Source organism: Diabrotica virgifera, chromosome 7 (assembly GCF_917563875.1).
Source record: "Diabrotica virgifera virgifera chromosome 7, PGI_DIABVI_V3a".
NCBI classification, from domain to species: domain Eukaryota; kingdom Metazoa; phylum Arthropoda; class Insecta; order Coleoptera; family Chrysomelidae; genus Diabrotica; species Diabrotica virgifera.
Window position 1 is genome coordinate 91,094,573 of NC_065449.1, and position 20,058 is coordinate 91,114,630.

General features: G+C 32.2%; 1 protein-coding gene across 2 annotated transcripts in view; it reads right to left on the bottom strand.

The window, feature by feature from the left end:
- Positions 1-9,655, bottom strand: part of LOC126887829 (major royal jelly protein 3-like) — a 175,141-nt gene extending 165,486 nt beyond the window's left edge. The window contains exon 1 of one of the 2 annotated variants that reach the window (XM_050655697.1): positions 9,561-9,655. In XM_050655697.1, the coding sequence (XP_050511654.1) occupies positions 9,561-9,576 (16 nt within the window). In that variant the 5' untranslated portion in view covers positions 9,577-9,655. Of the gene's footprint in view, positions 1-7,158; positions 7,289-9,560 lie in introns of those variants that run through there. The other variant, XM_050655696.1, reaches the window with a different exon arrangement.
- Positions 9,656-20,058: the final 10,403 nt, after the last annotated feature.

Here is a 20,058-nt window from a genome sequence, read left to right on the forward strand (position 1 = left end):
GATTACAAGAACACTCGCCTGTGGAGTAATGACAGCAGTAATTTATTTAGTTATTTAGTTAGTTAGTTTATTTTTCAAAATAATAAACATACAGGCTTTAAAAAATTACAAATTATAAATATCTCAAAAAAACAAACTATTAAACTGATTGTAATAAAATATTATATATAAGAAATTAAAGCAACCTCTTTTATCAAACAAAATGATAAACTCGTTGGCGTAAGTTTTGATTGTATCTCAACAACAACAAATGTTTAAAAATGCAAAAAAATGAAATACATAGTGGATTGCACAGTAACGTTATATAGTATTTAAAAATAATACCTAATATAAAACTCATTAGTTAAAAAAAGGGTTTTAAACAGTAACAAACTTGTCGGTGAAGGTATCACATTACTGCAAAAGATCCGTCCCACATAATGAATATTATAAAGAAGGCGAACCCATCATAATATTGCAAAACGATATTATGTGCCACCGAATTAACAGCAATGGCAGCATCATATTACTATAAACTATAGGTTCCAGGTTCCAGTTCTTATTATAAAGAAATGAATGTCAAAAATATGACGTACCTATGTTGACAGCAATTTATGCAGATTAACAAAAAAGGAATAAATCAGGAAAGTTTTCGGTACAATAATTTATTATCAAAAGTAGGTACATTTGTACATTACTTGATTTTATTATTGATTATAGCTTAAGTAATGGCAATTTCAATTGCCTGCAAGCGTAAGAATAATGTGATACAGATCAAAAATAAAACAATAATGTCTTTCAAAATAGTGAAAAAAAAATTAAACATCAACTAAAAAATATTTGAAAAATAGTGTTTAATATTTAATGTTTTCCTTTGTATATATATTATAAACGACAGCTTTGATACTTGTGCATTTTCTTTCTTTAAATACCTCGAGACTCCAATAAGTTGATGCACTTCTACCTCAACGGGAGGCTTTCTGTTTTTAATATGGTCGGAAAAATATTCTGCGATAATGCTTTTTTGTTGCTTTCTCCATGGTTGTCTCCTATCAATAAAGATTTTCTTTTTTAAATGGCCCTTTTTTTTGGTGGTTCTTTATTATTATCTAAGTTAGCTGAAGTAGATGGAATCTGGTAATCGGCGTTTAGATTATCATCCAATATATATTTTCCATTTCTTCACCTTGCGCGTCAGAGAGAGGAGGTAAGTTAATGTCAATTTCGTCTAAAGTTTTACCTTTGTATTTTTCAGCTCCTTCCATCATTAAAAGTAAAAGTTTAGAAATTTTAGCAGTTTGATATACTTTTTCAGACAAACGATAATAATTGCAATGCGTTTGTAATGTGTGTCCCATGAATTTGCTTAATTGCTCCATATCATTATTGTAAAATTGGAGAAGTTGAGTAATGGTGGCCAAATGCTTTCAAAGTATTGTTGCTGTTATACTCGCACTGACATTTCTTGGCATATTTATGAGTAATTTTAGTTCCATCAACAAATCCTCTTCCAGTGGTGTGAAATACAAAGTCACTTTCAATTACAAAGCTATTTCTACAGTGTAAAATATAATCGAAATGCATTTTCATTGATAGTGATAACAACATGGTTACTCCTCTTCCACGCTTACCTCCTATAACTAAACGACTGTAAGTTTTTAATAAATATTTTTCAGCTTGAGTTAAACATTTTTCGAATTCGGAGCATTTTCACCCCCTAAATTAATACATTTAAACGTTTGGATCTTTAGCTGAGTCATCTCTGCTGGTCTTCGTCTGTTAAGAAGAATGACTTGCGCATACAGTGTGTCTTTTAATGAATTATAGGTCTTAAAATCATACTCATCTGATTTCAATTTGTCAAATAATTCTTCTGCAGTTGTTTGCAAAAAAATGTTAAGTTTCTTGAGGTCGTTAGTAAGCGGCAGAAGTTCTTCCTTGTTTCATTTATTCTGATTGAAGTTGGTACATGCTTGTGCAGAAACTTCATTGCACCATTGGGATTCTATAAGATTTTTCAATATTTTAAGGTCTTTTCTCTCATCGCTTGTGTCCTCAATCTGAACAAGATTAATATCTGCTAAGTAGCAAGATTTTTTTTATAAGTGTCCCAAAATTTATGGCCAACGTTGGTGACTCATAATTTTCTGTTTCTGGATTATATTTTGCCAGTTTATTAACTCCAAAAATTATTAGTTGAAAATGCTTTAGGCGAGGAATACCTATAAGTTTCTTAATCTCTGGATTTTGTAGTCTTGCAAAGTGTAAGAGTTTTTCAAGTCTTCGCATATTCTTTCTTACCAAATCCATATTGCCTTTAATTTGACGGCCTTTTATGTACAAATATGTATACTGACAAATTAAGGGATCTTTTTTGGCAATAATATTTATGTCATCTGCGTGCATCCTGAATTTTTTTTTGATTTTAATAAATCGTCATGTTTAAGAAAATGGTGTAGAAACAAAGTAGTTTGTCCGTCGCTTTGGGACGTTTGTCTTCTATTATTATCCTTATCATAATTATTAGACGGACAAATTTTGGTATGCTTAAGTAAACATTTTTTATTATAGTATCCCAAACAATACTTGCACGGTAGATATATATCTGCACTTGACGACTTATCAGTAAGGTTTGTCCTTTAACAGGTCTTAATGCGGCGTCTGCCCGATTTCTGATAAAATTTCCCTTCTTAAGTTTGATAAAGACAATCGTCTCTCTTTCAAATTAACTTTATGACATAATATTTTAACTACCTCAATTTCTTCTGAGTGCCATTTAGAAATATGTCTAGCAAAATGAGATTGTACATCCTTTTCGCAATAGAAGCAAAAATCCCTTGGATCTTTGTAATTTTTCCTCAACGTTTTTTCAACAAGTGGCTAAAAAAATGTACAATGAATCGAACACGTTAAAAGAAATAGGAAAGATTTAAGTAAAGTAACATTAAAAAAATAATCATAATTGATTTTAACTTATTAGACACAGAATCTTGTGACCAAGTTATTTCGTCATTTACGACTTGTCATATAGGCTTTTTATACATGCAGCTGAGTTTGGTTTGTTTTGTTGGACACAAAAAACCGTCTTACGAGCCGTAAACGACAAAACAATCTTACCAGGGTATGTCATGTCTAATGGATTAAAATCAATTCTGCTTCTTTCCTTACGTTATAGGCTTTCTCACAGATTATTAGTTTGACAATTATTGGAGTTTAGGAAAACGTAAAGTACCAAATTGTTTTGGATGCCATATTATACTGCTTATATCGTAATTTAAAGCCATGGAATGGAGCCTCAATGTTAGGCATTTCTCGTAGGAATCGAATTACGAACAGGGAGATAAGACGGAGAAGAGGAGTGACGGATGCCATACTAAAGTGGAACTGGGCTGGACCTATAGCTAGAATGTCGGATAACAGATGGACACAGCAAATAATACACTGGAGACCAATACAAGAAGCATATCGAAGTAGAGGTCGTCCGCCAACCAAATGGTCTGAAGAAATAAAACGGATCGACAAAAATTTGATGCAAACAGCACAAAACAGAAATGCATGGAAAATACTGAGGGAGACCTATGTCCAGCAGTGGATAGATCCGGGTTGAATGATGATGATGATCGTAATTTAATTGAGTTATTACCTTCTCTTCTAAAACAAGAGATGATATCCTTTTAGCTACAGAACTGCTGCTTGTCTGTTCACTTTTTTGTTTACTATCAAAATTTAAGAGTTTCTTTATTATTAGGGATTCGTCCTTCTCGCGCTTCTCTCTTTCAACCGGTTTTTCAAATGATATTGAAGAAACGTTATTCCCGTGATCCGCTCTATCAACCACTTCTTCAAATATTAACGAATCGTTCTCACGCTGCTTGCTGTCAACCAATTCTTCACATATATTATGTGGATGGCTCTTTCTTAGTAGAATATTTAAATTTGAGAACTGCAAGAATAGTCTGGGCAGATTATCGGAGAATAAGCAATTTTTGGGAAAAGTTATTTACCAGCAATTTTATTGCTGGAATCGAATCTTATGATCCTATATATTAATAATATAGGTAGGCAAAGTCCACAGACAGTGTGCTACTTTTCTATAAACAAAATGGCGCCCGAAAATCGTGTTTTTTCAATCTTTGCACTACAATTCCAAAGATTTTAACTTTACACCAAAAACACCCAAATAAAAATTCACCGTAATGAAATTCTGCATAGAGACAGATTTTTCTCGATTTACTTCGACGAAATTTTTTTTCGGAAAATGCTGGTTTTTTTCAACAAAATTTTTAATTTCAACTAAAATTTTAGGTTAGTAATTATTTATCAATAAATAGATCTATCTACCAAAAGAGCTTTTACAGTTTAGCAACAATTAAATTGTTAATTAAAAATTTAGGGTCGCCATAATAACCACAGTAATTATGATGCATAAGAATAACTATGATTTTTGTATAAAATGGCACTATACCTATCTAATGTACTTTACAGAATTGAAATTGGACTATTTGAGCGGCCTTTGGAATATTTTAAAATTATAAACAATTTTTTGCCTTAAAAACAAATATAATATCTCGGAAAATATTAAATTAAATTAAATTATGAAAACGGTCTTGGGAAGAAAGCGGCAGGACGCTTCTTTTAAAAGAAAAACTATTTAATTGCGATGAGTGGTTCCTGAGATACAACCGGTCAAAGTTGACCGGCATGTACGGCGAAGATATACATAATAGGATGGTAATTTTCGAATCATCACCTTTCTATTTCGGTTCTCTTTCTCCGCACAAATTTTCATATCGTCAAAAGACTCATAACATATATTATAATAATAAAAACTATCGGTATTACGAGTGAAAAATACCAAAAATACCAAAATTTCAATAAAACATCAGGTTGGAGAAAATGGAATGTCAACGTTCAAAATCGGTATATGTTAAAAAAAATTGCATTTTCTCGGCTTCCCATGGAGCAATTTTCTTCAATTTTTTTGTTCCCAATTTTGTTCCTTTGACATTAATAAATGTCAAAGTTGTTTTTGTTTTGTTAATAAGATTTAAATTTTCTGTTATGTTTTGTCTAGAAATAAATTTAATATACATTTAATCCTTAAACCATTATTCTCAAAGTGAGAATTTATTTTAATCCCTTCTGTATAACTAAACTTTACCTAACTTACAAACACATATCAACCATCAATTTACAACGTTGTTCTGAAGCTATTTTCTTGTGGCATTTTTACAATTTTAACTATTTAGAATGGGAAATAAGCCACAATATTATTTAAAAAATCCTGAAAGAAACAGACAGTAAAAAGAGAAAAATCAAAGAAGCGGCTCTAATTATGCTAAACGAAACCAATTGTGTCGCAAATTCCTCGGTGGAATGCAGTAGGATGTGGATACCCATACTGAAAGAGGAAGTCAAAAGAAAGAAAATACCACAATTAGTAAGTCAATAGTCGAGTTAGTACATATTTTATATTTTAGTATTACTTATATACCCATGTATTATTGATATTATTTATAATTTAAACAAAATTATAGTAAAGTCAGAATTTGGTATTAATTTTGAGAGTAAATTAAATGTAAGACCAAATACTTACGATGTCGGGATAGTATCACGAGGTTTTTCCTGGTTTTCCCTCGTGATTTACTATGAGATCTCTAACGCGAGAATTTTAATGTCACCGTTGCATGTGGTTGTCTTTTTAAAGACAGATCACATGCTATGATTTTTTGTGACGGATATTCTTGAGTTGGGGTTGATTTCATGTAATCGAATGAACTATCTTTCAGTAAAGTCGTCCCAGGAACGCAACTCATAAATATTGGCAATATCATTTTAAAGTCTTCTACTTTAAAATGTATCATATGTATCTGAATTGCCGATATAAATGAGTCAAATTAAATAAATTATTAGAAGAATTTTTTTACTAAGCAACAACATTTTTGTTTATATTAATAGTATTTTGTATTTTGACAACGGCACCCGATTTGGGCGTCGAAACGTTAATAAAAATCATTTTTTAATAATATTGTGGCTTATTTCCCATTCTAAATAGTTAAAATCAATTTACAACGTCCTTTATTATTCATATTCACTTTTACATCGAGCGCACACAGCGACGTTCCTGAACCAAAACAAACGAATCTTGCAAAGTTGCAAAACTAAAGTATATAATATATATACCTATTAACAAATCTGTCTGGCTAAAAATAGAATTCGCCGAATCTTTAGACAAAATAACGACAAAGCAATGTTGCCACATGGTATGGATCAGGATGGTATTAATTGTGATATATACATAAAGATCATGTATATTCGAGAAATTGTTTCCAGCGCCAAAGTGGCAAATGTCTGAACTAAAAGATACAATGCTGAACCATACTACAAACAGGTTTCTCTCGGATTCCAAGTGACATATTGAATTAAAAGTTAATCAGTTTTGTCCGCTGATGACACCACTAGTTTAAAAAAATTATTTATATTGTAAGTTTAAAAATATATGTCAGTTATAAAAGGAAAACAATCCTGAACCAATATACAGGTTCAGGATGGTTAACGTGGTTCAGGTTTGTGTTTAAGTTTTACTATCGAAGGCTCAGGATTGTACTATAAATGAATGTATATATATATATATATATATATATATATATATATATATATATATATATATATATATATATGTCAAAAAATCATAATATAAAAATCGAATAACTTTTGTATTTTACATTTTTTTCTAATTCTGTAAATAAAGCAGTTTACAGGGGGGTCAAAATATACTGAATAACCCTGTACGTACATACTACAACCATTGTAATCATCTGTTAGGCCAATTTTTTTAATTCTTTGAAGTTAACTTAAACTTTTACAAAATCTCTCTCTTTATGTTTTGCCATCCAATAGCTGTAATCAGCATCTTCAGCAAATTTCTTGCAGTTGAGAATATGGTCGCGCATTATTTCATCAATGTGCTAATAAATAGTTTTAAAAATAATTAACCATTTAATCCATTTTCAAAATAGTTTTAGTTGCATATAAACTTTACACATGAACATAATATATATGTATTATCTCAGATTTCAACTTGTTTTTCTCTGCAAGCGTTTGTTAAGCTGATTTAGTTCGCCGATTAAATTAGAAAACCAAAATTTAAATTGCACTGGTTATTGGAAAGCTCTTTACCTGGATTTTCTAAAGTCTTCATGCAATCTCAAAATTCTTTTAAAACGGCACTTCTTCTAAGCCACCACACTTCACACTAATATACCAAATCACCAAAGATTTTTATTCTAAAACAGGCAGTAGATATGACCGTTAGTCCGTTCTTTAACGGTAAAATATTGCAAAACCTCTAAATTTTAAAGAACTGCTTGGATTGACATAAAATTTGGCATACACATAGCTAACAAGTCAAAGAAAACAAGTGATATTGTGCCGATATGTGCTTTTGCCCTTGGGGTGGTTTTCACCCCCTTTTGGGGGTGAAAAAATATTCGTCCAAAGTAAGGAAAGTAAGGAAATGGATAAACTGAATAATTTTAAGTAACTTTTGTTCTATAGAGTTTTTTCACTAAGTCAATACTTTTCGAGTTATTTGCCAGTGAATATGTTCATTTTTTAAACAAAATAACCTGGCTTTTAGACGGTTTTAGACAAAATAGTAAGTATTTTGGCGAAAAACATGCTTAGCAAAAATATAGCCTGTAAAAAACTAAAAAAATGGTGTATATATCACGTCTCTATACCTAGTAGAAGCAGAGTTATAGCTAATGAAAAATAGGTTCATATTCGTCAAATTCCAATTGAAATACTTTAACGTGAAATAACCAAAAATGAAGCACATTTCGGGGATAACTCATTAAAACTTATTTAAAATGTTTAAAAAAAGCTTCATTTTTGTTTTATAAAAAAAATTTCTAGCATCAAAAGTAAACAAGTTACGCTCAAAATAAAGTTAGTCCCTTTTTGTTTTGGTAAAAAAATCGAGAAAATCACCCCCTAATTAGTATCTTAAATGAACTTAATCGTTACGACTTCACAAGTTTCTTGACTCGTGTATATATTGTTTATATGATCTGTAAGTTTCATCAGTTCAAAGTCCTTATTATTGAAAGGACTGTAGTTAAAAAGGGTTGAACGAGTCACTGATCACGGATGTATGCAAATTTAGAAACACCAATTCTTAATCAATTTTTGTCAAACAGAAAAACAAAAAAATACATGATATTCAGAAAGGCAATGCTGACTTTTTTTGTTTTCCGAGATTTTTGGTATCTCTAACAATTTTTTTAAGTTATTTTGAAAAAAAGCATATCTTTCAAAATTAAAATTTTTAATAGTTTTATTTTGAAACCAAATTTTTTCAAAAATAAGCACTTTGAATCGATGAAACTTACAGATCATATAAACACAACATAAGTAAAATAATTTGTGGAGCGGTAACGATTAATTTCATTTAAGTTGCTAATTAGGGGGTGGTCTTCCCGATTTTTTTTTGCCAAAACAAAAGGGACCAACTTTATTTTGAGCGTAACTTGCTTAAATTTAATGCTAGAAACTTTTTCTAAAAACAGAAATAAAGCTTTTTTTAAACAATTTAAAAAAGTTAAAATGGGTTTTCTCCAAAAAGTGCTTAATTTTTTGGATATTTCACGTCGAAATATTCTTTTTGAAATTAGGTGAATATGAATGTATTTTTCATTGGCTATAACTCTGGTTCTACGAGATCCAGAGACCTAACGCGTACACCATTTTTTTTAACTTTTTTATATGCTATATTTTTGCTAACAACGTTTTTTTTTTCGACAAAATACTTACTTCTTGAGTTATTTGCGAAAAACCGTCTAAAAATGTGGTTATTTTGTTGAAAAATGAACATATTCACTCGCAAATAACTCGAAAAGTGTTGACTTGGCGAAAAAGCTCTATAGGACAAAAGTTACTTAAAATTAGTCAGTTTACCCATTTGCGGACTTATTTTGGACATATATTTTCTCACCCATACGAGGGGGTGAAAGTCACCCCCAGGGCAAAAGCACACATCGGCACAATATCACTTTTTTTATTTGACGTGTAAGCTATACGTAAGCCAAATTTCGTGTCAATCCAAGCGGTTCTTTAAAATTTAGAGCAAAAACCGTGAAAGAATGTACTACGTGGCAATTATGTATTTCCAAGATAAAATCTTGCCGCTCAGCGTCTCTTGATGAACAACACAATGAAATATCAAGGACTCAGATGAACCTGTCTTTCTGTTTGATACTAATTCTCCATAGAACACCTTTGTTTTGGTTCCGTGTTCTTACCTTCGTTAGTGGTTATTACACTTATCAATCAACTTTCTCCAGCTAAATTGTAATAGCTCCACTTTGGAATACTTGGAATAATCAAGAAAATGACAATAAATAACGAATATTTTAATCAGCATTATAATGAAATTAGGTTAACCTACTATTCTGAAATAATTCCCCCAAATTTAGAAAACCACAATATAAAAACATTTTTTATTGATTTCTTGCTTGGAAATAAAAGTTCATCTAAATCTGCACACCAAAATTTACAAAAAAAATTAAAAAATGACGTACCCTGCAAGTAAACCATTTTAAACCATATATCACTATATACTTAGTCAACTAGTATAACATTTTGGAAAAAAGACAATGGACTTCATTAATATTTTCTTTATTTTGGTAATTACCAGTGTAATGAATTTTTAATGTATTTTTAAACTACCTAATAGACAAAAACCAAAGAATGAATGTAAAAATATTTAAGTATATTTATGTTGTATGACGAGGGCATTTAGCACAAAATAAATAATTTTTTAAATACAGCACCTAGAGATTTGCAGTTTTTGCATTATGTTCAGGATGACGTCAGGAAAAAAGTCTACTATTCAAAAATGGGTGGAAATGCATAATTGCATTGTAAAGTGCATAAAATGCATCCAAAATTGCATAAATATAAAAATAAAGTCAAAATCAGTATACTAAGGAACAAAATTTATTACTTTAGGGGTTCTTGGGGTCACTGAATACGATTACGCCATCAGAACTGGCCCCCGGATCACCTGGTGTCCAAGGTCAGTGCAAGAGACGTCATCTTCTAAAGTTTTGATGGTTCTCGGCATTAAATCGATGCAAACGGATTACTCACGGGTTTTAGGGGTCACTAAGTACTTATATGCCATCAGAATTGATCTCCGGAGTACCTGGTGCCCAGGATCGCTACTAGGGCACGTCATCTTCTGGGGTTTCGAAGGTTTTCGGCATTTAATTGATGCAAATGGATTACTGGAGGGTTTTTGAGGTCGCTAAACACGAATATGACATCAGAACCGACACCCTGTGCACCTGGTGCCCAAGGTAACTGCAAGACAGGTCATCTTCTGAAGTTTTAAGGGATTTCTTCATTAAATTGATGAAAGCGGATTACTCGGGGGTTTTAAAAGTCGTTAAATACGAACATGCGATCAAAACAGACCATCGTAACACCTGGTATCCGTGGTCACTGCAAGGGGCGTCATCCTCTGGGCGAGGTTTTTCGGTACTATATTGACGCAAACCGATTACTTATGGGTTTTTTGGGTTGCTGAATACAAATATGTCATCAGAACAGACACCGGACCAGCTGGTGCCTGGTTTTTGGGGTTGCTAAATACGAATACGCCGTTAGAACACACACTTTAGCACCTGGTTTTAATGCACGTTATCTTCTGAGGTTGCGTGAGTTTTCGGTACCAAATTAATGCAAACAAATTACTTTTGGGTTTTTGGGATTGTTGAACACGAGTATTACGATGATCAATAATAACGCCAATGCATAATAACATTGTCCTATGAGAATATAGTAAAGCGATCTGGAAATATATAAATTTATAGTATTATATATATATATATATATATATATATATATATATATATATATATATATATATATATATATATATATATATAATCGGTTCATAACGTTCTACGACGTCTTCCGATTCCCAATCGCCATTGCTCTTGATCGTAGCACATGTCTTCGTTCAAGCCTCTTTCTCCGATTTCCCTATGGATTCCTTCTATCCAGCTTTTCCTAGGTCTTCGTCTCTTCCGCCGTCCTTTTGGTGCCCATCGTAGCACTTGCTTGGGTAATCTGTCTTCTTCCATACGTTGTACGTGGCCAAACCATCTTAGTTGCTTTGTTTTTATATCGTCCATTATTTTATGCTTTACATCCATTATCTCCAATATTCTTGTATTTCTGATTTTTTGTATTCTTGATATACCAGCAGATCTTCTCCAGAAGTCCATTTCAGTTGTTCTGAGCATATTTTCGGATTTTTCTTTAAGTGGCCAAACTTCGCTGCTGTATGTTATAATGCTCTTAACAATGCTGTTATAGATGTTACGTTTATTTTCTTTGGAGATACTTTGGTCCCATAGGATTTTGTTCAATAATGCGATAGCTTTCCTTCCTTGTGTGCACCTTTCTTGGATATTCTTGTCCAACGTTCCATCTTGTGTAATTGTAAGACCCAAGTATTTATATTCCTGACAGTGATTAATAGTTATTTCATTTTCCAACGCTAGATCCTGCTGTATACCTCCAACGCACATATATTCCGTTTTCTTGGTATTCACTTCTAAACCCCAGTTCCGGTACTTTTCTATGATTTTTCGGGTCATATATTCAATATCGTGATAATCCTGGGCCATAAGAATCTGATCATCCGCAAAACATAGAGTGTATAGCATGTTATCATCATTTAGCGGTATACCCATATTCTTACATTTCCTTTTCCAGGATTTCAAAACTTGCTCTAAATATATTTTAAATAGTGTCGGCGATAGACAGCAGCCCTGTTTAAGACCCTTATTCACTTCAAATCCTGACGAGATTTCCTTGCCTAGCTTAACTTTTGCTATATTATGTTGGTATAGATTTTTTACAGCTTTAATGAGGTTCAGACTGATGTTATTTTTTTCGAGGGCTTCCCAAAGTTTACTTTGTGGTACAGTATCGTATGCTTTTTTTAAGTCTATGTACACTAAATGCAGTTCTTGATTGTAGGCTATTTGTTTGTCTATTAACTGTGTTACACAATATAGGTGGTCAGTGGTGGATCTGCCAGCGCGGAAACCGGCTTGCTCTTCGGCCTCTAAGTCCTTGTATTCTTCTTCTATTTTATTTTTGATAATTTTTCCGTAAACTCTGCTGATGGTGCTTGTGACAGATATTCCCCGGTAATTATCGCATATATTTTTACTGCCTTTCTTGTGTATCGTAGAAATTACAGACAATTGCCATTCTTTTGGTATGACTTCGCCATTCATACATCTATTAAATAGATCTCTTAGGTATTCATACAGGGTGTTGCTACCGTATTTGAGCAGTTCTGGTGCTATGTCGCCAGGCCCTGACGCTTTTCTATTTTTTAGGGATTTGCATGCATTTCGTACTTCTTCCAGTCTTAACCGAATCGGTGAGCCGAATGGGTAGATTGAAACTTTCGTGATCTTCGTTTTTAATAAAATCTTCTCTATTTTCTACTAGTAACTGCTTGAAATAGCCATCCCACTTTTCCAGAGTAATCGGTGATATTATATCCCTTTTGGTAGCTGTTCTCAACGTTTTAAGGAATTTCCAGCTCTCTGTGTTTCTTGTCCCCCCTATATAGGCGTTAAGTTGATTGCATTTGTTTGTCCACGTTTCGTTTTTTGTCTGTGTGATTTTTTTCCACACTCTTGCTTGTGCTTCTTTGTATAAAACCTTATCGGAAGCTTTCTGTGTACTGATTTATAGTATTATATTATATTATATTTTATTTAGTATAAATTTTATATATACATAAGACATTTGAATCTCACAGTGACGTCCCTTGCAGTGACCATGGTCACCAGGTACTCCGTGGTGTGGTATATTATGAACCCTCTGTATAAATCATAATTTAAATATGATGTTATTAACCTTTAGGGTATTGAACATACATAAAAACAATAGCTTATAGTTTGTATCACATATTTATTACGAGTGAACTTGAACTATATTTGTTATGGTTCAGATAGGTATAAAAACACGCTGAGCAATCAGTATGGGTAGATATACAAATAATTATTAGAAGTTAGTATGTAGTAAAGCGAGGCGCTATGAATCATTAATGTTATTGTTTAGTTAGATATTGGATACCAGTCAATAAAATATAATGTATAGTAAGACGTGTTCAGTCTTTTTAATTAATTAGAACCAGAAGGCAGTAACAACACACTATTTAATACATGGCGATCCTGCCAGGATATTAGGTAACCATAAACATTTTCTAAAAGGGAAAGAGGAATATACCGTCAGATATTCTTCTTCTCTTCTTAGGACTTTCTTTTTAAAAACGGCGGAGATGTGGTATATTATGAACCCTCTGTATAAATCATAATTTAAATATGATGTTATTAACCTTTAGGGTATTGAACACACATAAAAACAATAGCTTATAGTTTGTATCACATGTTTATTACGAGTGAACTTGAACTATATTTGTTATGGTTCAGATAGGTATAAAAACACGCTGAGCAATCAGTATGGATAGATATACAAATAATTATTAGAAGTTAGTATGTAGTAAGGCGAGGCGCTATGAATCATTAATGTTATTGTTTAGATATTGGATACCAGTGAATAAAATATAATGTATAGTAAGACGTGTTTAGTCTTTTTAATTAATTAGAACCAGAAGGCAGTAACAACACACTATTTAATACAGTGGGTCTGTTCTAATGGCCTATTCGTGTTTGGTGACCTCAAAAAGCCCGCGAGTAATCCATTTGCATCCATTTTATGCCGAAAACCCTCGAAACTCCAGAAGATGACGTCCCTTGCAGTGACCTTCGGCACCAGGTAATCCGGTGGTCTGTTATGATGGCATATTCGTGTTTAATGACTCAAAAATCCCCGAGTAATCCATTTTCATCAATTTAATGCCGAAATCTCTCAAAATCTAGAAGAATACGCCCTTGCAGTGAGTTTGGGCTCCATGTGCACAGGGAGTCCGTTTTGATGGCATATTCGTGTTTAGCGACCTCAAAAACCCGTAAGTAATTCATTTGCATCAATTTGATACCGAAAGCCCTCGAAACTCCAGAAGATGGCGTCCCTTACATTGGCCTTGGGCACCAGGTGATCCTATAAGGTCTGTGTTTAACTACCTCAAAAATCCCCCCGAGTAGTCCAGATACATCAATTTAGTGCCGAAATACCTCGAAACTCCAGAAAATGACATGCTTTTGTAACGACCCAGGGCACCAGGTACTCCGGAGGTCAATTTTGATGACATATTCGTTATTAGCGACTGAAAAACCCGCAAGTAATCCATTTGCAGCAATTTAATACCGAAAGCCCACGAAACTCCAGAAGATGACGTCCCTTGCAGTGGTGACCCTTGGGCGCCAGGTGATCCAATGGTCTTTTCAGATAGCATATTCGTGTTTAACGACTCAAAAACCCCCGAGTAATCCATTTTTATTAATTTAATACCGAAATCTCTCAAACTCAAGAAGAGGACGCCTCTTGCAGTGAGCTTGGGCTCCAGGTGCACAGAGAGTAGGTTTTGATGGCATATTCGTGTTTAGCGACTTCAAAAACCCGCAAGTAATCCGTTTGCGTCAATTTGATACCGAAAGCCATCGAAACTCCAGAAGATGACGTCCCTTACAGTGGCCTTGGGCACCAGGTGATCCCAAGGTATGCCCTGATGGCATCTTCGTGTTTAACCACCTCAAAAACCCCCCGAGTAGTCTAGTTACATTAATTTAGTGCCGAAATCCCTCGAAACTTCAGAAGATGACGTGCCTTAGTAGCGACCCTGGGCACCAGGTACTCCGGAGGTCAATTCTGATGGCACATTCGTATTTATAGCGATCCCTAAAACCCGTGAGCAATCCGTTTGCATCGATTTAATATCGAAAACCATCGAAACTCCAGAAGATGACGTCTCTTGCCGTGACCTTGGGCACCAGGTGATCCGTGGGTCAGTTTTGATGGCGTAATCGTATTCAGTTACCCCAAAAACCCCCCAAATAATAAATTTTGTTCCTTAGCCCTTAACTACAGACATCCCAATATTATCACGTAACTACAGACCCCCGGTATTTTTTACCGGTCATTATAAAATAGAGTCAAAATATAAAGTTAATACTAAAAAACAAAAACATTTTGCATTATGTGTTTTTATGGAGTCTCTAGATATGGGAAAAATGGTAAAATGAGTGATTTTAATAATATAATAAAAGATTTTTGAAGAATAATCTATTAAACCAGAATTTTGGTAACATTTTTGGTCTATTGAAACAAACGGCCATAAATGCTATGGACAAACATTTAGACTTTTTTTTTAACAAATAAACGTAACATAGAATCACAAAGGAAATATAAAATAGCATCCACGAAAATCTTTACATCCATGAAAAAAAATCTGCAAGGGGTAAAACTATCACAGAATTAAATGGCAATTCCACTTTTGCAAAGTGGCCTCAAAATTTTTATCTTTAAATTTAACCTTCATTCAAGGTCCAGCATGTCTTCCACAGTCCATTTCTTTACTTTTTCCCCAAAAACACAAAAAAAAATAATATAAACATTTCAGATTTACAAATATAGTACTCATATAAAAATACTTACTTAACACAGACATCCGGTAATTTTTACCGCTTAAGATTTTTGATGTGTGCCAGAAAAGAAAATATTGACAATACACAATACACGCTTTGACTAGCATTGTTATACAAACTGCCCGAGAGGTACAGAGACATATATGAACTTGTAAGTGGTGAGGTTACCACGAAATCCACATTTTGGGAATGCCCGCCGGTAAAAAATACCGGATCTCTGTAGTTAAGGGTTAGTATACTGATTTTGACTTTATTTTTATATTTATGCAATTTTGGATGCATTTTATGCACTTTACAGTGCAATTATGCATTTCCACCCATTTTTGAATAGTAGACTTTTTTCCTGACGTCATTCTGAACATAATGCAAAAAACTGCAGGTCTCCAGGTGCTGTATTTAAAAATTGATTTATTTGGGTGTTTTTGGTGCTAAATGCCCTGGTCTAAAACATGACCAAGCGACATTTGGCTAACTTTACACTAGAGTGGTTTAAAGTTTGAAATTTTGAAAAAAAATTCATAAAACATGATTTAGTGGTTTTATTGTCATAATTCCAACGAACTTTAAATGCAGTTTAGATACTTTATAAACTACCATTTGTAGACTATGTATTTTTTTAATATGTAGTTTATGAAATAGTGTCGGTTAGTAATATTTTCTGCTAAATCACAACCAGGAAAAAGTTACCTACCGACTATATTTTTTTATCTTCAACTGGAAAAAAATACTGAAAGTGATTGATTTTTATTATCGGAACTGGTAGAATTGACTAAACCTGATACATTTTTATAGAAATAGGTTGAATGCTCGAATATATGGAATTTATAGGAATAAAAGGCAGATTTCGAGCATATAGTTTAATCAAATCTTGCCCAAGTATACTTTCGCTAACTTAGCATCACCAGGGGCATTTCGTCTAAACAGGAATATATCCCAGCAAAATGTAGATAACATTTTTTGTATGGCAAGAAAGTAATTTAAAAGATTTAGCAACTAATATATAACATTAAACACACACTGGACGAAGGACAAACAGATCAAAAATTAATTAAAAATGAGTATCCGGCAAATTTTAATTAATTTATGATCTGTTTGTCCTTCGTCCAGTGTGTGTTTAATGTTATTTATTAGTTGCTAAATCTTTTAAATTACTTTCTTGCCATACAAATTTTATCTACATTTTGCTGGGATATCTTCCTGTTTTGATGAAATGCCCCTGATGAATTCTAAGTTAGCGAAAGTATACTTGGTCAAGATTTGATTAAACTATATGCTCGAAATCTGCCTTTTATTCCTATAAATTGATTCATTTTTGACTGTATTTTAAGAAATATAACCTATCCAAAAATCATTCATGTTTTGTAACAGGTCAAATGGTTGAACTAGAAAACTAAAAAATATAATATACAGTAATTATCTTATTAATATCAATGTCTTACATTGAATTGTGTCGTCTTTATCTATACGATATGCATGATCAGTGAAATGTATAAATTGCTTATTTCAAATACGTACAGTAAATCCTCGATACAACGGACCTCTAAACAAACCTCGGACAAAAAATCCTGTCAAATGTAAAAAAATTAAAAACGTTAATATTATACATAACTATGGGATCCCCGTGGATCCCAAAGGTCATACCATTATATTAACAAAACAATACGATTACGTTGATCCAAAAAATGACTTATAATAATAAGTAATACCCAATAGTAAAAATATAGCTGTTAACTATTCCACAATACGGAGCACACTGACTGACCGATATTCTGTTACTAACTGTTACTAACTGTTACTAACTACAAATGAAACTCTGACTTGGAGCCCTTCTAAACTGCGAAACAGGTTACATGCAATAATGATAAAATGATAAGCTTCCTTTTAAAATTTCTTTTTTAGAAATATATTATAATTATCTAAGCAACAAAAACATTAAAAATAATCGGCAGGTAAATTATTACCAAGCGACAAATTCCACCTATTTTAGGTATAGTGGAGTCAATGAAGGTTTTCACCTCCGATTTCGTTGAACCTCCATCGATTTTCATAAAAATTGGTAAGTATGTAGAGGATACCTCAAGAATCAAAGGTGACATGGTGCCAACTTGCGCTTTTACCCTGGGGGGGGGGGGGGGATGCCACCCCTTCTCGGGGGTGGAAATTATTTTATTAAAAATAATACCACTAATCGATAGAGCGACAAATTATAAGTAAAATTTGTTATATAAAGTTATTCCAATAAATTAATAGTTTTTGAGTTATTAAAGATCAAAAGTTTCGATTTTTCCTGAAAAAAATCCATGTTTTAAAGCAGTTTTTCATAAATAACTCAAAAACCATAAGTTTCTTCAAAAAAGTTGTTATTACCAAAATCGAAGATAATATAAAAATAAATAAGCTCCTTATTCGAAAAATCCTTAATTACATATACAAAGTGAGTTATATGCAATTGAATGTATATTTTTTTTCGCGAGTACTCAAATCTTAGTATTCAAGCTTAAATAACAGGAAAACGATGCACCTTGTTAAATATATATACTAAACATTTTAATAAAGTACTTAAAGGTAACTATCAAAAAGCTATATAAGAAGTCGATAGCATCAAAATTAAGCAAGTTATGATGGAAATAAGAGGACCCTTTCAGATTTTTTAGGGAAGAATGAAAAATGAAACATACGTCATTTCCACAAAAATTAAAATTTATAGTAACCCATTTAAAACTTTATTTATTTTAACATGAGTAATAACTTCAACAATTTTGACCGGTTTAGAATGCATATTTTTGAAAAAAAAATAAGATTAAAAAAATTAGAATTTTTCAAATTTTCGTGAATTTAATTTTCTTTTGATAATAACTCCAAAAATACTCGATGTACTTAAAAAATGGTAGAGAACAAAATTTTAGTTTTAACTTTATTTAAGCTTTTTCTTTTTTTAATATTTTTTACGACAAAAAATAACCGAGATAGAAACATTTAAAACCTAACTTTTACTGCGAGAACCATGTAACCGGGGCCCTTTCCCCTTGTATTTAAAAAAAAATAAAGGAATTAGAAAATTATGTTTAATACAGTGTTATAGACCTTTTACTAAGCTCTGTAATGGTTTTTGGATAAATCTCATATTTCAAAAATTAACTGAGTTATTTTAAAAAAACCAATAACATTTTCTTTGAAAAAATTTTATAGCGGAGATTTTGTATGTATACAGGTTGTGGGAAGTCCAATTAGTCGTTTGTTGTAGGAGATACGAAAAAAGTTTATTTAGGTGACATTGGGGCATAGATTATATCAGAATTTAAATACATTTCCAAATATACAGGGCCACCCATATTGACGGGGTGAAACAAAATTATCTTTTGTTTAATGGAACACCCTGTATATTTTTGTATATTTTTTACATTTTTAGATTCTCCTCTCTGTTTTATTTCTTAAAATATCAGGTTTTGTGATGTTATACGAAGTAGTTTAAAAGATAATTACGTTTTTTTTTCAAATTTCATAGCAATATTCACCCCCTGTATAATTGTAGTGATTTGACATCAGAAAATCGGTTTATGTTCAAGTGATTTTTAATGTAGTCTATTATTGTTAAAAATTATTAATCTAGCAAAACGTTTAATTTTAGCTAATACAGGGTTGGTCGAAACTGAATGAGTGTTTTCTCAAAGTTTGAGAGTATGAGTTTTCTCAAACGGAGCAGCAGTAATGTCTGTAATGAGCATTATAATGAAAGGCTATTGTATGGCACTTTATTATTTCCACCCTGCCAGTGAGAACTGAATTTATTTTTGAAATCCCTAACTTTATGTCTGTAATTATTTTAAATATTGTAAACGATTAAAAAACAATTAAATTGAAATGAATAACCAGTGTATATCTTCCACGTTTACTTCGTATTTAACGTAGCCTGTACCATAACATTGCACAGATTATTATCCCTGTATAGCAACGATATACCATGAATGTGAATTCATACTTGAGAAATGTCCTATATCCAGTCTCACAAAAAAAAAGGATTCTTCAAACATAATATATATGCAGACAAAATCAGCCAAAGTGATTTGCGATATCTAATTAAAGGCCGTACCAAGTGGGTTTTGTTGAATATAGCATGAAAGCACGACGATACTTTAGTGATAAGTGTATTTTTCGTAGTAGCTATAGTATGTTGTTTTATATTATGTATTACCTATATTAAATTAGTTTTAGTATGTTTCGTTTATCTAAAAAAATGTAAAACAAACAAAAATTCTGTTTTTCTTGTAGTTGTTTTTTCGTATAGATATTGTTTTATATTGTAGTAAATTGAATTTAGTTTTAGTATGTTTCGTTTGTTTGTAGAATTATATTTAATTAGATTTGCTTTAATTACTAAAATAAATAAATTTTCAATTATATTTTATGTATTTGTGGAAAAGGAAACCTAGCATTAGCG